Source organism: Microcaecilia unicolor, chromosome 4 (genome assembly GCF_901765095.1).
Source record: "Microcaecilia unicolor chromosome 4, aMicUni1.1, whole genome shotgun sequence".
Classification (NCBI taxonomy): Eukaryota; Metazoa; Chordata; class Amphibia; order Gymnophiona; family Siphonopidae; genus Microcaecilia; species Microcaecilia unicolor.
This window is the reverse complement of record NC_044034.1, coordinates 252,917,944-252,933,303: the sequence shown is the minus strand read 5'-3', so window position 1 is coordinate 252,933,303 and position 15,360 is coordinate 252,917,944. Positions and strand designations below refer to the sequence as shown.

Here is a 15,360-nt window from a genome sequence, read left to right as displayed (position 1 = left end):
AATCCCACCATCCCCAAGAAAGCGGAGTCCCAATACAGGATCCACTCAGACCCAGAGTTAATGCGGCCCCAATTGCCTCATGACTCGGCGGTCGTGGACTCTGCTCTCAAGAGGGCACGGAGTTCGAGGGATAGCGCTTCGGCGCCCCCGGGGCGGGAGTCTCGCACTCTGGACTCGTTTGGGAGGAAGGCCTACCAATCTTCAATGCTCTTGACCCGCATCCAATCCTACCAGCTCTACACGAGCATACACATGCGGAATAATGTGAAGCAACTGGCGGACCTGGTCGACAAGCTCCCCCCGGAGAGTCCAGGCCTTTTCAGGAGGTGGTCAGGCAGCTGAAGGCGTGCAGAAAGTTCCTGTCCAGGGGTATTTATGACACCTGTGATGTGGCATCTCGAGCTGCGGCCCAAGGTATAGTGATGCGCAGACTCTCATGGCTGCGTGCCTCTGACCTGGACAACCGCACCCAGCAGCGGCTGGCGGATGTCCCTTGCCGGGGGGATAATATTTTCGGCGAGAAGGTCGAGCAGTTGGTGGACCAATTACATCAGCGGAAAACCGCCTTCGACAAGCTCTCCCACCGGGCGCCTTCAGCATCCACCTCTGCAGGTGGACGTTTTTCCCGGGCCCAGCAGGCTGCGCCCTACGCCTACAACAAGCGTAGGTACACCCAGCCGGCCCCAAGGCCTCATCAGGCACAGGGACAGTCCCAGCGCGCTCGTTCCCGTCAACAGCGTGCGCCTAAGCAGCCCCCTGCGCCTCCACAGCAAAAACCGGGGACGGGTTTTTGACTGGATCCATGGGAACATAGCCGCCATCAAAGTGTCCGTACCGGACGATCTGCCAGTCGGGGGGAGGTTGAAAGTTTTTCACCAAAGGTGGCCTCTAATAACCTCCGACCAGTGGGTTCTCCAAATAGTGCGGTGCGGATACGCCCTGAATTTGGCCTCCACTCCACCAAATTGTCCTCCGGGAGCCCAATCCTTCAGCTCCCATCACAAGCAGGTACTTGCAGAGGAACTCTCCGCCCTTCTCAGCGCCAATGCGGTCGAGCCCGTGCCACCCGGGTAGGAAGGGCAGGGATTCTATTCCAGGTACTTCCTTGTGGAAAAGAAAACAGGGGGGATGCGCCCCATCCTAGACCTGAGAGGCCTGAACAAATACCTGGTCAAAGAGAAGTTCAGGATGCTTTCTTTGGGCACCCTTCAACCAATGATTCAGAAAGACGATTGGCTCTGTTCCCTGGATTTAAAGGACGCATACACTCACATCCCGATACTGCCAGCTCACAGACAGTATCTCAGATTCCGTTTGGGAACACGGCACTTTCAGTACTGTGTGCTGCCCTTTGGGCTCGCCTCTGCGCCACGAGTGTTCACAAAGTGCCTCGTGGTGGTGGCGGCGTACTTGCGCAAGCAGGGAGTGCACGTGTTCCCGTACCTCGACGATTGGCTGGTCAAGAACACCTCAGAGGCAGGAGCCCTTCGGTCCATGCAGTGCACTATCCACCTTCTGGAGCTGCTGGGGTTTGTGCTAAATTACCCGAAGTCCCATCTCCAACCGGTCCAGTCTCTGAAATTCATAGGAGCGCTGCTGAATTCTCAGACGGCTCAGGCCTTTCTTCCCGAAGCAAGGGCGCAGAACCTTCTGTCCCTTGCTTCCCAGACCAGAGCATCTCAGCAGGTCAAGGCTCGGCACATGTTGAGACTCCTGGGTCACATGGCCTCCACAGTTCATGTGACTCCCATGGCTCGCCTTCACATGAGACCTGCTCAATGGACCCTAGCTTCCCAGTGGTGTCAAGCCACCGGGAATCTAGAAGATGTCATCCGCCTCTCCATCAGTTGCCGCAATTCACTGCACTGGTGGACCATTCGGACCAATTTGACCCTGGGACGTCCATTCCAAATTCCGCAGCCCACGAAAGTGCTGATGATGGATGCATCTCGCCTGGGGTGGGGAGCTCATGTCGATGGGCTTCACACTCAGGGACTTTGGTCTCTCCAGGAACAGGATCTTCAGATCAACCTCCTGGAGCTCCGAGCGGTCTGGAACGCACTGAAGGCCTTCAGAGATCGGCTGTCCTGTCAAATTATCCAAATTCGGACAGACAATCAGGTTGCAATGTATTACATCAACAAGCAGGGGGGCACCGGATCTCGCCCCCTGTGTCAGGAAGCCGTCGGGATGTGGCATTGGGCCTGCCAGTTCGGCATGCTTCTTCAAGCCACATACCTGGCAGGTGTAAACAACAGTCTGGCCGACAGACTGAGCAGAGTCATGCAACCGCACGAGTGGTCGCTTCATTCCAGAGTGGTACGCAAGATCTTCCGAGAGTGGGGCACTCCCTCGGTGGACCTTTTCGCCTCTCAGACCAACCACAAGCTGTCTCTGTTCTGTTCCAGACTACAGGCACACGGCAGACTAGCGTCGGATGCCTTTCTCCTCCATTGGGGGACCGGCCTCCTGTATGCTTATCCTCCCATACCTTTGGTGGGGAAGACCTTACTGAAGCTCAAGCAAGACCACGGCACCATGATTCTGATAGCGCCTTTTGGCCCCGTCAGATCTGGTTCCCTCTACTTCTGGAGTTGTCCTCCGAAGAACCGTGGAGATTGGAGTGTTTTCCGACTCTCATTTCGCAGAACGACGGAGCGTTTCTGCACACCAACCTTCAGTCTCTGGCTCTCACGGCCTGGATGTTGAGGGTGTAGACTTTGCTTTGTTGGGTCTGTCGGAGGGTGTCTCCCGCGTCTTGCTTGCCTCTAGGAAGGATTCCACTAAAAAGAGTTACTTTTTCAAGTGGAGGAGGTTTGTCGTTTGGTGTGAGAGCAAGGCCCTAGAACCTCATTCTTGTCCTACACAGAACCTGCTTGAATACCTTCTGCACTTATCAGAGTCTGGCCTCAAGACCAACTCAGTAAGGAATCACCTTAGTGCGATTAGTGCTTACCATCATCGTGTAGAGGGTAAAGCCATCTCTGGAGAGCCTTTAGTCGTCCGATTTATGAGAGGCTTGCTCTTGTCAAGGCCCCCTGTCAAGCCTCCTGCAGTGTCATGGGATCTCAACGTAGTCCTCACCCAGCTGATGAAACCTCCTTTTGAGCCACTGAATTCATGCCATCTGAAGTACTTGACCTGGAAGGTCATTTTCTTGGTGGCAGTTACTTCAGCTCGTAGAGTCAGTGAGCTTCAAGCCCTGGTAGCTCATGCTCCTTATACAAAATTTCATCATAATAGGGTAGTACTCCGCACTCACCCCAAGTTTCTGCCAAAGGTGGTGTCGGAGTTCCATCTTAACCAGTCAATTGTCTTGCCAACATTCTTTCCCAGACCGCATACCCGCCCTGCTGAACGTCAGTTGCACACATTGGACTGCAAACGAGCGTTGGCCTTCTGTCTGGAGCGGACACAGCCCCACAGACAGTCCGCCCAATTGTTTGTTTCTTTCGACCCCAATAGGAAAGGGGTCGCTGTCGGGAAACGCACCATTTCCAATTGGCTAGCAGATTGCATTTCCTTCACTTACGCCCAGGCTGGGCTGGCTCTTGAGGGTCATGTCACTGCTAATAGTGTTAGAGCCATGGCGCAGCGTCAGTGGCCCACTTGAAGTCAGCCACTATTGAAGAGATTTGCAAAGCTGCGACTTGGTCATCTGTCCACACATTCACATCTCATTACTGCCTACAGCAGGATACCCGACGCGACAGTCTGTTCGGGCAGTCGGTGCTGTAGAATCTGTTTGGGGTTTAAATCCAACTCCACCCTCCAGGACCCGAATTTATTCTGGTCAGGCTGCACTCTCAGTTAGTTGTTCTTCGTAGGTCAATTTCTGTTATACCCTCATCGTTGCGAGGTTCAATTGACCTGGGTTCTTGTTTTGAGTGAGCCTGAGAGCTAGGGATACCCCAGTCGTGAGAACAAGCAGCCTGCTTGTCCTCGGAGAAAGCGAATGATACATACCTGTAGCAGGTGTTTTCCGAGGACAGCAGGCTGATTGTTCTCACCTACCCTCCCTCCTCCCCTTTGGAGTTGCGTTTTACTCATTAATTTGCTTGTCATTCAACTGAGCGGGAATGGTCGCGCACGGGCGGGAAGACGGCCGCGAATGCGCGGTGGGCGTGTCCGTGCGGGACCGCCCGCGAAGTTTTTGTTCCGGTTGGTGGGGGCTGCCGTGGACGTCAACCCAGTTGTGAGAACAATCAGCCTACTGTCCTCGGAGAACACCTGCTACAGGTATGTATCATTCGCTGTACCTGGGGCAAATTTGAGTAACGCCCCGACACACCCCGCTTCTCCCATGGCCGCACCCCCTTTTCAGCTATGTGCATTAGAATTTACACACGCCTCTTTATAGAATATGCCTAAAAAGAAGCGCGCATACATTTCAATTGACAATTAGGGATAATTGGTTATCTGCCAATTATCACTTGTTGGCTCGCTACTCAATTAAGTAGTGTGTGTAAAATAGGCGATGTGCTACTCACTGCGCGTTATAATTTGGAGATGGGTGACCGCTTTCTTGGCAGATACCCTGTATGATCTGATCCACACGTCAGTGAAATCTTTGGCCTTGTCGGTGGCCGAGCATCATACTCTTTGGTTACAGCAGTGGTTTGTGGACCAGGCCTCCAAGATATGTCTTGGTGAACTGCCCTTCAGGGGCACTACTTTGGCGAGGATCTGGAGAAGCTGGTGAAGGATTTGGGGGACTCTAAAGTGACACAGCTGCCTGGGAACTGGTTGTGCTCCGAGGCCCAGGGCTCCTGTTGGGGTCAGGGCCACAGCTCCAGGTGCTGTCTCCAGAATTGTTTTGCGGACTCCTCTCAGGGGTGATTCTGGTCCAGTTCTCACTCCTTTCCAGTCTTTCATGGCAGGCATCGAGGGGGTGGGGGTGGGATGGAGGTCAGGGACTTGTTGTCCCCACCTGTTCAGCACAGTGAGGCTTTGGACCTTCCAGTCAGAGGGCGCTTGAAGCTCTTCTTCTGGAACTGGGCCCATCACATCTGTTATCTTCTGGAGTTCCACTGTTTTCTGCTGGATTGTTTTGTGCTTTTGCCCTGTTGGGCGACGCCAAAGACAGACTGTTCGACAGACCCTGGATAGGTTGTTTCTTTTGCAGGCAATTGTTCTAGTTCCTCCGGCTGAGAGATTCTATTTTGTGGTGCTTAAAAAGGAGGGCTCTTCTCGACCCATTCTGGGCATCAAAGGAGTCAAGGGGCGCTTTGCATATCTCCCTTCCGGATGGAAACCCTCCATTCAGTCGTTGTCACAGTATATGGGTGGGTGGGGGGGGGGGGGGGGGGTTCCTCACAGCTTTGATTCTGTCCACCAACTTGCACATCCCTATCCATTCAGATTATTGCAGGTTTCTGCCTTGTGCCGTCCTGGGAGAGCATTATCAGTTTTGGGCCCTGCCTTTCATTTTGGCAACAGTGCCCAGAACCTTCTTGAAGGTGATGGTCATCGTGCCAACCCACCTCCTCAAGGAGGGGCTGTTGGTCTACCTGTATGTAGACAACTGGCTAATTTGGGCCAAGTCTCTCAATGATGACCACCGGCCACAGCCCGGGTGGTCAAGTTCTTGTTGCATCTTGGCTGGGTGGCCAGTGCTGTCAAGTGCAGTCTTCAGCCCACCCAATCCCTAGAGTACTTCGGGGTTCAATTTGACACCTAGGTGGGACGGGTTTTTCTGCTACTTCACTGAAAAGCTTCAGTCATAAATCAGGCAACTTCTTCATCTCGGTCCTCTAACGTCTTGGGATATCCTGTAGTTGCTCGGGTCTGTGGCGGCTAGAATCGAGGTGGTGCTGTGGGCCAGAATACATATGCGTCTATCGGCTCTTCCTTCTGTCCTGGTGGTCTCCCCTGTTTGTCAACTTTCAGTGTTGTCTCTGTTTCAGTCTTCCGGTGCGGACCAGTCTCTCCACTGCTGGCTGGACTCGGCCAACTTGGGGTAAGCCCCTGGACCCCCTGGAGTGGACGGTAGTTACAACAGATAGCAGCCTCTCTGATTAGGGAGCCCATTGTCTGAGGCAGGTGACGCAAGGGCACTGGTCTGAGGCAGAAACACAGTGGTCCATCAGTCAGTTGGAGATGTGAGTGATTCGTTTGGCGCTCCAGGCCTTCCAGCGTCTTCTCCATAAGAAGGTGGTTCAGGTTCTGTTGGACAACACCACGGCTGTGGCGTATGTCAGCTGTCAGGGGAGGACCAGGAGTCATTCTGTGACACTCAAGATAGCAGAACTCATGGTCTGGATGGAGCAGCATTTGGTCCTCCTGTTGGCGTCTCCTGTAGTGGGAGTTTCCAGTGTAGCTGCGGACTTCCTCAGCCGGAATCTACTGGATCCGGGGGAATGGTCTCTCTCTGACATGGCCTTCCAGGCCATTGTTCGTTGCTGTGATGGATCCGATGGCAGACCTGTGATATTTTCAAGCTTTTTCTTATTCAAGCTTTCTCTTATTCATATTATTTATATTATTTTCCATATTGACAATCTCTGAGTAAGCTTGAAAATATGGCACACATATGAACGTGGATACTTTAGCCTACACTATCAGAAACAAATATGGATATATATATATATGTATTTTGCTTTTTATTAAATTTTCTAAGTATTTTAACTAACATGTACACATTTTGATTTGGATGTTTATGCATGGATCTGTATGTTTATATGTAGCTTTTCTATTTAACTTTCTTTGGGAACATTTTTGTCCTACCTTGTCTTATGGATTTTGTATATATACAAACAATTATCATTTTTTAAGTAACAGTTATGACTTTTATATGTATGATTCTCAGTGATGCAATTCTTCCATTCCATTTTATGCTTTATCACTATCATTATGTTTCTAATAATTAATATTATTATTATCATTATCATTATGTTTTATAATATCAATATTACTATTATTGTTGGTTAGTACTGGGCAGACTTCTACAGTCTGTGCCATGAGGAAGGCAAGGACAAATCAAACTCAGGTATACATATAAAGTAACACATACCATGTAAAATAAGTTTATCTTGTTGGGCAGACTGGATGGACCTTACAGGTCTTTATCTGCCGTCATTTACTATGTTACTATGTTTATATGTTTAAATTATTGATGATTTTTATCTATATGTTTTTATATGTCTCGTCGTTAAACCCCTGAGGCAGGCGTTGTTTAACTCCGAAACACGGCCCGTGTCGGGTCACCTGTCAATAAAGGACTCCTGTTGTCTGTCTTGAAGGCCCAGTGTTGCTTTTTTTGTTTGTATACTTTTTTATGTATGCTGTATTACCCTCTCTATTTGTTCAAAACAAATAGGAGGAAATATTTTTTTCACTCAACGAATAGTTAAGCTTTGGAGCTCTTTGCCAGAGGATGTAGTAACAGCGGTTAGCGTATCTGGGTTTAAAAAAGGTTTGGCAAGTTTCTGGAGGAAATTTCCATAGTCTGCTATTGAGACGGACATGATGAAGCAACTGTTTGCCCTGGGATTGGTAGCATTGAGTGTTACCACGATTTGGATTTCTACCAGGTACTTGTGACCTGGGTTAGCCACTGTTAGAAACAGGATACTGGGCTAGTTGGACCATTGGTCTGACCCAGTATGACTACTCTTATGTTCTTACTAGGAAAAAATGCCCGTTTCTGACACAAATGAAACAGGCGCTAGCAAGGTTTTCCTCGGAGTGTGCGTGTTTTACAGAGTGTGTGTGATAGAGAGAGAGTGAATGTGTGAGTGTGTGTGACACAGAGAGTGAATGTGTGATTGTGTGTGTCAGAGAGAGTGAGACTGTGTGCGAGAGTGTGTGTGTGTGTGTGAGAATGAAAGTGTGTGCCAGGGGCCCCCTCCCTCTCTCCCTCCCAGTTTCAGGGTCCGCCCGCCCCCCCCCCCTCCAAGTTCCAAGGTCGTTGCCCCCCCTCCCTCCCTCCCAGTTTCATAGTCCGCCTGGCCCACCTCCAAGTTCCAGGGTCGTTGCCCCCCCTCCCTCCCTCCCACCCAGTTCCAGGGTCGTTGCCCCCCCTCCCAGTTCCAGGGTCGTTGCCCCCCCTCTTCCCCCCCCCAGCCACCCTGTGATGTTTAAGTGAAAAATTAGGGAGCTGTGATTGTGTGTGAGAATGAGTGTGTGCCAGGGGCTCCCTCCCTCCCAGTTCCAGGGTCCGCCCCCTTCCCTGCCAGTTCCAGGGTAGTTGCCCCCCTCTTCCCCCCCCCCCTCCAGCCACCCTGCGATGTTTAAGAGAAAAATTAGGGAGCTGTGTAGTGTAACAAAACGCACCTGCAACGTTGTGAAGCTGACTCCGTGGCTTCATTGAAGGGTTGGTAAGGTTCGTCAGATTCGTCAGTCTGTCACCAATTCTCTTGGCCCCGCCCTCGTGCCTCTGATAGGTCCGCCCCCTCGACATCAAAACGTGATGAAGTCGCGGACGTCAAAACATGATGACATCGAGTGCGGTAGACCTATCAGAGGCGCGAGGGCGGGGCCGAGAGAGATGGTGACAGATTCACGAATCTGACGAACCTTACGAACCCTTCACTTCAGTGAAGCCACGGAGTCAGCTTCAGAACGTTGAAGGTGCTTTTCATTATAGTACAGATGTTCTTTCCCTCAAGGTGGCCATTACTTTGGCACATTGAGTTTCTGAGTTGCAGGCTGTCTTTTCTCCTCTTTTTTGAGGTGCATGTCATCTTGTGTCTGGTTCCATCTTTTTTCTTGCTTAAGGTGATCTACCCATTTTCATCTGACTCAGGCCATTTAACTACCAGTTTTTCTCTGGCAGGATTCCAGAGTGTCTTGGCTGTATTTGTTATTTACCCAGGACGGCAGATTTTTGCAAGACTGATCGTCTTTTTGTGGCTTTCACGAGTCCACACCAAGGTCGCTGTGTCTAAGGCTACTATTGCCTGGTGGATTAAAAGGCCATTGTGTTGGTATACTTGCTCGCTGGCATGTCCATTCTTCCAGAGCTCAGTTGACTTCCTGGGCTGAGCACGCATTGCTTCCGGTGGTGGATATTTGCAGGACTGCAATGTGATCATCACTGCATTCCTTTGTCACGCACTATCGGTTGGATTTACAGGCCCACTGGGAGGCGGCTTTTTTGTCCTCTGTTCTCTCCAGGGGGTTGTCGGCATTCCACCCTTATTGAGTACTGGTTTGGTACTTCCCACTCATTGGGAATGGTCTGGAGCAGATGACAAGGTAGGAGAAATTAGGGCTTACCTGCTAATTTTCTTTCCTTTAGTCACTCCAGACCATTTCCAGTCCCTCTTGTGCTGCATTTTTTTTTGTCTTTAGGCTCTGTTGTTTGGTGTGTTGGGGGTGGCCAGAGCTTGGTAAGGATCAAGTACAGTATTTAGTGCATGACACATGGAGGGGCATAATTGAACGAAAACGCCTATCTCCATGGGCGTTTATCTCCAAGAACGGGTCCGTGAAGGGGCGGACCGAACCGTATTTTGGGAAAAAATAGACGCCCATGTTTTATTCAACAATGTGTGAGCTGGGCGTTTTTGTTTTTCAGCGATAATGGAAAATGAAAGCGCCCAGCTCAAAAACGAATAAATCCAAGGCATTTGTTCGTGGGAGGGGCCAGGATTCGTAGTGCACTGGTCCCCCTCACATGCCAGGACACCAACCGGGCACCCTAGGGGGCACTTTTACAAAAACAAAAAAAAAGGTAAAAGAGCTCCCAGGTGCATAGCACCCTTCCCTTGTGTGTTGAGCCCCCCAAATCCCCCTCAAAACCCACTGCCCACAAGTCTACACCATTACTATAGCCCTAAGGGGTGAAGGGGGGCACCTACATGTGGGTACAGTGGGTTTGGGGGGGTTGGACGACTAATAAGCATTAAGCAGCACAATTGTAACAGGTAGGGGGGATGGGCCTGGGTCCACCTGCCTGAAGTCCACTGCACCCCCTAACAACTCCTCCAGTGACCTGCATACTGCTGTCAGGGAGCTGGGTATGACATTTGAGGGTGAAAATAAAAAGTTGAGAAACTTCATTTTTTGTGGTGGGAGGGGGTTAGTGACCACTGGGGGAGTCAGGGGAGGTCATTCCCGATTCCCTCCAGTGGTCATCTGGTCATTTAGGGCACTTTTTGGGGCCTTATTCGTGAAAAAACAGGGTCCAGGAAAAGTGTCCTAAATTCTAGCTAAAAACCCATACTTTTTTCCCATTATCGGTGAAATGCGCCCATCTCTGTTCGGCAGATAACCACGCCCCAGTTCCACCTTCGCCACACATCTGACACGCCCCCATCAACTTTGTCCGCATCCGCGACGGATTGCAGTTGAAAACGTCCAAAAATCGGCTTTCGATTATACTGCTTTATTCGTTTTTGTGAGATAAACGTCCATCTCCCGATTTAGGTCGGAACTTGGGCGTTTTTCTCATTCGATTATAAGCAGGATAGTATATAAAAATAAAACAAATCAAGGAACATGCATTGTTATACGGTTTGTTGGTTGTTTCCTTCTTCCCTGCGGTGTTCTGTGGGGGGGCAGTTGTCCCTAATTTCTCCTTTATGTATGGGGGAATAAAAGAATAAAGGAAACTGCAAAATGTTTCATAACTGTTATGTATTCTTTTAAGTCCTTTTTGTGTGTTGTCAGGGTTAGCCTCAGCTGGTCAGCAGGAGGTCAAGAATGATTACCCAATAAGTTCTTTAATAAAACTGTACTCCATTACAGGTTGTGCGATAAAATGGCTGTTTTGGGCAATGACTGCTTCTTTACTCATCAGTGCTAGATAACATTTTATTTTATTTTTTTATGAGCAACAGCCTGTGGACAGTATGTTTAAAGCTGCAGAGCTAGTGGAAACCAGCAGTTAGTGCCATGCTACCAAGCAGGTACACTTGTGTGCAACAGTGGGGTCCTACCTGCTGTTTGAATCATGACAGCACAATAGGGTTACTGGTGGAATGTTTGGTCCCTGCTGTATTTCCCAGGCAAATACAGGAGGAGGGGGCCTCCTTCCACAGTCCCCTCACTCATCTTTAAAAAAAAAAAAAAAGTAATCCCCTAGATTATTTTGCTGTGTTCTCAGCAACCGCTTAGAATTTCAAACAGAAATTTTACATGTTTGTACATCATTCTTACGTATTTATATTAAACAACATTTAATTATATTAAGCTGTGTTGACGTTACTGATGTTTTAACATTACTACCTAGTGATTTTTGCACGTTAAAAATATTAGAACTAAAACACAGTAAAATAACATCATTCAGACGATACAATTAACAATGTGCGAGAATTTCGCAGTTACTGTGAATGCTCAGTGTCCACCCCCAGTTTTTAACACAGCCTTCCGTCACTTTGGAAATTTCTTAACAGTCTTGTTGATTGAACCCCGTGGCAGGCTGAAACAAATAATCTGCAGCGCTTCCTCTTTTTTCAAATAATGGTAGTTTTACAATGCAAACACTTTTGAACACATGAAAATCGCTGGGTGGTCATGCTAAAAGTCTGTAATTTCACCATATTTAAAGATAATCTCATTCCATTTGGCACATAAACATAGGTGGTAACAACCAATAGAGTTGTAAAGTTTCACTGTGAAATCCCAAGCAGTTGCTGAGAAAACGGCAAAAATCTCTAGGGAGTTACTTTTTATTACCTCACCCTGTAGGATGGAGGGGGGGTGTATTTGTCTTAATGAAATAAGCTCTCCCTAAACCAGCCCCAGTAGTACACAAATGCAGTTGTACAGAGTCACATGTGCTCTGATAAAATTGTAAATTTGTGCCATTCTGTAATATATCACAGTTTTCACTCACCAAAATTTAATCAAACTAGTTTTGATAAATTATTTCAAAGTGACAACCACTTTGAAATAGAACAGTTTATCAAAGTATGATCAGCATGTGAATCATCACATCCATAACAAGATTTTTTTTATCAAATTCAATATTTAAAAAACGTACAAACTTTTCTTACATATACTATCAATTTATTTCCAAAGCAAAGACTTAATTTAGCCTCATTGAAGGCTTACTGTATCTGACGTACCATGTTTCAAACAGCATCTGCATCAGGGATCCATCTTCAAATTTATTAATATGTAATCCAGATGATTTCAGATTTTTCCTTACTATTCAGTGCTGAAACACTGCAAATTAGCTATAAAGTGAAAATGTGACATTGGAGTCTTTTCATTTCCAAATTGCACAATCGCATCTTGTTCATTCAGTTACTTCTGTGTCACACAATCTGAATTGACCAATGCCATATATTTATTATATTTGTGTCATCCATTCAATCTTGGCACATGATTCTGTTAAATGAGCAGCCTTTAAATTAAAGCATGAGCAATTTTCAAAAAACGTTTTTCACGGATGGAATGCCATTTTAGACATACAGATGTCTTTGAATATTGCTTTATTACTCACTAACAGCTCTCTAGATATGAATTAAAAGTAAAGATCAGAATGAGAGAGGTTTGTGCAGATTCAGTTCAGTTTTTTTAATTCTGAAGCAGCTGACTTGGTTTTTCTAATTTTTATGCTCCCTAGCACATACAAGCATGAGGTTTGGAATGTGTGTGTTTTGGTTTGGTTTGTTTGCTTTTTTTATTTTTTTGCACACCAGCCAAAATCTCTAGCAGATAATATTTAGAAGCACTCAAATCATTTGAATTGGAAACTAGTTTCTAGAATGAAGAAATATTGTAAGGCTGTAGCGATTTACCAAATACATGCTTTTGATGTACAAAATGTATTTTAAAAATAGTACCTGAAATGTTAGATGATTTGGATAAAGAATTGCAAGACTGGGATTTGTTACTCCTGTTTGGTAGCTTGCACTTGTGTCTCTCATCTTTTGTACTTAAATTCTTAAGAATCAGCAAAATAAACACTGTGCTTTAACTTTGCTGTTGTTTTTCCTGTTGCATATGTTACGTGATAAATCAAAATGCTTCAATTTTCTGTAAAACTTTATTTTTGGAGCATGTGGAGAAATGAAATGGCTTAACTAAGGCCCCTCTTGTTTTTATGAAGAATGCTAAGTTCAGATATTACTACTACTACTATTTAGCATTTCTATAGCGCTACAAGGCGTACGCAGCGCTGCACAAACATAGAAGAAAGACAGTCCCTGCTCAAAAGAGCTTACAATCTAATAGACAAGAAATAAAGTAAGCAAAAGATATGAAAGGAACCTGGTGTCTGACAAAGCAAACAATGAGATTTCACAGACTTTAAATAGCAGTTGTCTTATACATTTTGAAAAGATGAAAAATTCACTTAATTTTTTGTTCTTTTTCTTGTCAGGAAGCTGTGAAGGTTATATGGCATGTTATTGACAATATGCGTCAAAAGTGGCTGCTTTTAGCTGCATGCTTTTGGGTGCTCTTCTTAGTCATTGTTACCAGCAAGTTCATTACTTTGACTTTTAAAGACACAGATGGTAAGTTCCTTGACATCAAACTTGGCATAGAAAACATGTTTTAAATCCCAGGGCTAGCACTGAATTATTTTTATGCTCATTTATATGGTTCTTTCAGTCAGAGTGCTCTAGAGTTCATCTTGCAGAGTGAGATGTGGCAGACTAGGCTATACTAAGGCTGTATTGAGACCTAGTTTTGATACTGGGGCTAATAAATATCTTATTAGATTGCTATGTTTTTTTTAATAATGATGGGGCCAGTTATTTTAAAGTCTTTTTATCTGGATAATGGCAGCCATATTGCATTCTGCCCACAGTGCTTCTTGAGGATTTCCAGTTTGTATCTGACCAGTTCTGATTCAGTTTAATGCTTCTATTAAGTCCTAGGGCCTATGTGGAAGCAGGAAGTTACATCAGAGAGAAAGTTCTGGGGTTGGCACGAGCAGGCTGTATGAATCGCTGCTTGCTGGTACCGACCGCTAGAGACAAGAAAACTTTGAAAAGGTACACTCCGTTCCAGCACAGATTAAGCTGGCCTCAGCTCCCGCAGCACACCTGGGGACCAGCCAAGGCATATCAATGTGCCATGGCACACTGAAAAATGCTGTCCTAGGCAGTGGATCTATTGGCATTTACTTTATTACCAACTAAAACGCAAAGTCTGTTCTTTATCCTCCCGCTAGACCAGTCCAAAGAAGTGGGTTATACTTCCCAACTAGCAGATGTAGGCTTCACCACCAGAATAGGAATTAATGCAGTCCTGGAACCTTTCAGTAATTTCTGTCTCAAGCAGATGGTGGTAGTCTGATCGGTGTAGCAGGATTGCAGGTGGCCTGGGGTGGGGTGGGGGGAAGCAGGTCTCCGAGGTTCTGTCCAGTACATTGTGATGCGATTTCAGGACCAGTCTAAGGACCTTTTCATCTGACTGAGCTGGACAGAAGCCCCCTGTCCAGATCAGATCTATGGGGCTCTCCTGGTGGGCTGCTTGGCTTAGGCAGTGTGGTTTCCATTGGGCCTTTGCCAGGGGAGGGCAAATAAGTAGGAGAGTCCAGTCCTGAGTGGCGTTCGGTGGCCACCCGTTCTCTTTCCCTCCTTCCTTCCTGTTCCCCTTTTCCCTTAGTTGCTCATTTGGGGGCTCCCCTTTTAAAAATAAATATATATCAGCCAGGTAGTTATTGTATGCTTAGGACAAAGAGCAGCCTACTGACAGGGGAATCTGAAGAAGCTGCATGTGAAAGCACCAACAGCTGGCAAAGTTGGCTTGGAGCTCCTGTCAGGTTTGTTGGAGCCAGTATGCCCAATTGGGGGAGATGCTCAAGTGGTGGTTGCTGCATAATTAGCAGCAATGCGGCTAGATCTTTTTAGCCTTACATACAGTGGAGACATGGCAGGGCAGTCAGCTAATTTTGACAACAGTCTGGAACATGCCTTAGAGACAGGAGGTCAGGACTGCAAGCACTGCAGTTCTTGTGGTTTTCCTGCTAGCAGGAGCCATGATCATTTTGACAGCTAGTCATGTGTCTCCTGTACAATGCTCCCTCTTTGGGGGAGGAAGGGGGCCAGCCTTGGAACGTGAACCTGCTGGTAACCAGGGTCAAGGTTTGTCGACACTCCCTCCTCTGCTGGGTCAGAAGTTGCTACAGGAGATGACAGGATACCTGAAGGCTTTAGCCTTCCTTCAGAATCCAAGGCAGCTAGGCCAACAACAGGGGGGATCTTGGAGGCTCATTCCACAGGACTGAGAGCCATCAAATGGCCCCAGATGTTGAGTACCTTGTGAGAGGAGCTTCTTAGCCTTATTCTTATCTCTGCCCTTGAGGAGGGGGGGTGCCCCTCTGAGTGGCCTTGTCCACAAAGAATGCAAGCTCTTATCCATAGAAGGGGATAATCACCTGTTAGACTGTTAAGATGGGAGGAGTTACCCCTCCTCATTCCTAGGTGGCCTCCTGCTTGTGCAAAGTGGAAGCAA

General features: G+C 47.3%; 1 protein-coding gene across 4 annotated transcripts in view; it reads left to right on the top strand.

Annotated features, from left to right (window-relative positions):
• The window catches only part of CHST10 (carbohydrate sulfotransferase 10), a 115,263-nt gene that overhangs the window by 54,189 nt on the left and 45,714 nt on the right, over positions 1–15,360 (top strand). For all 4 annotated transcript variants that reach the window (XM_030201423.1, XM_030201420.1, XM_030201421.1 and 1 more), the window contains one exon: positions 13,277–13,412. In XM_030201423.1, the coding sequence (XP_030057283.1) occupies positions 13,277–13,412 (136 nt within the window). The remainder of the gene's footprint in view (positions 1–13,276; positions 13,413–15,360) is intronic.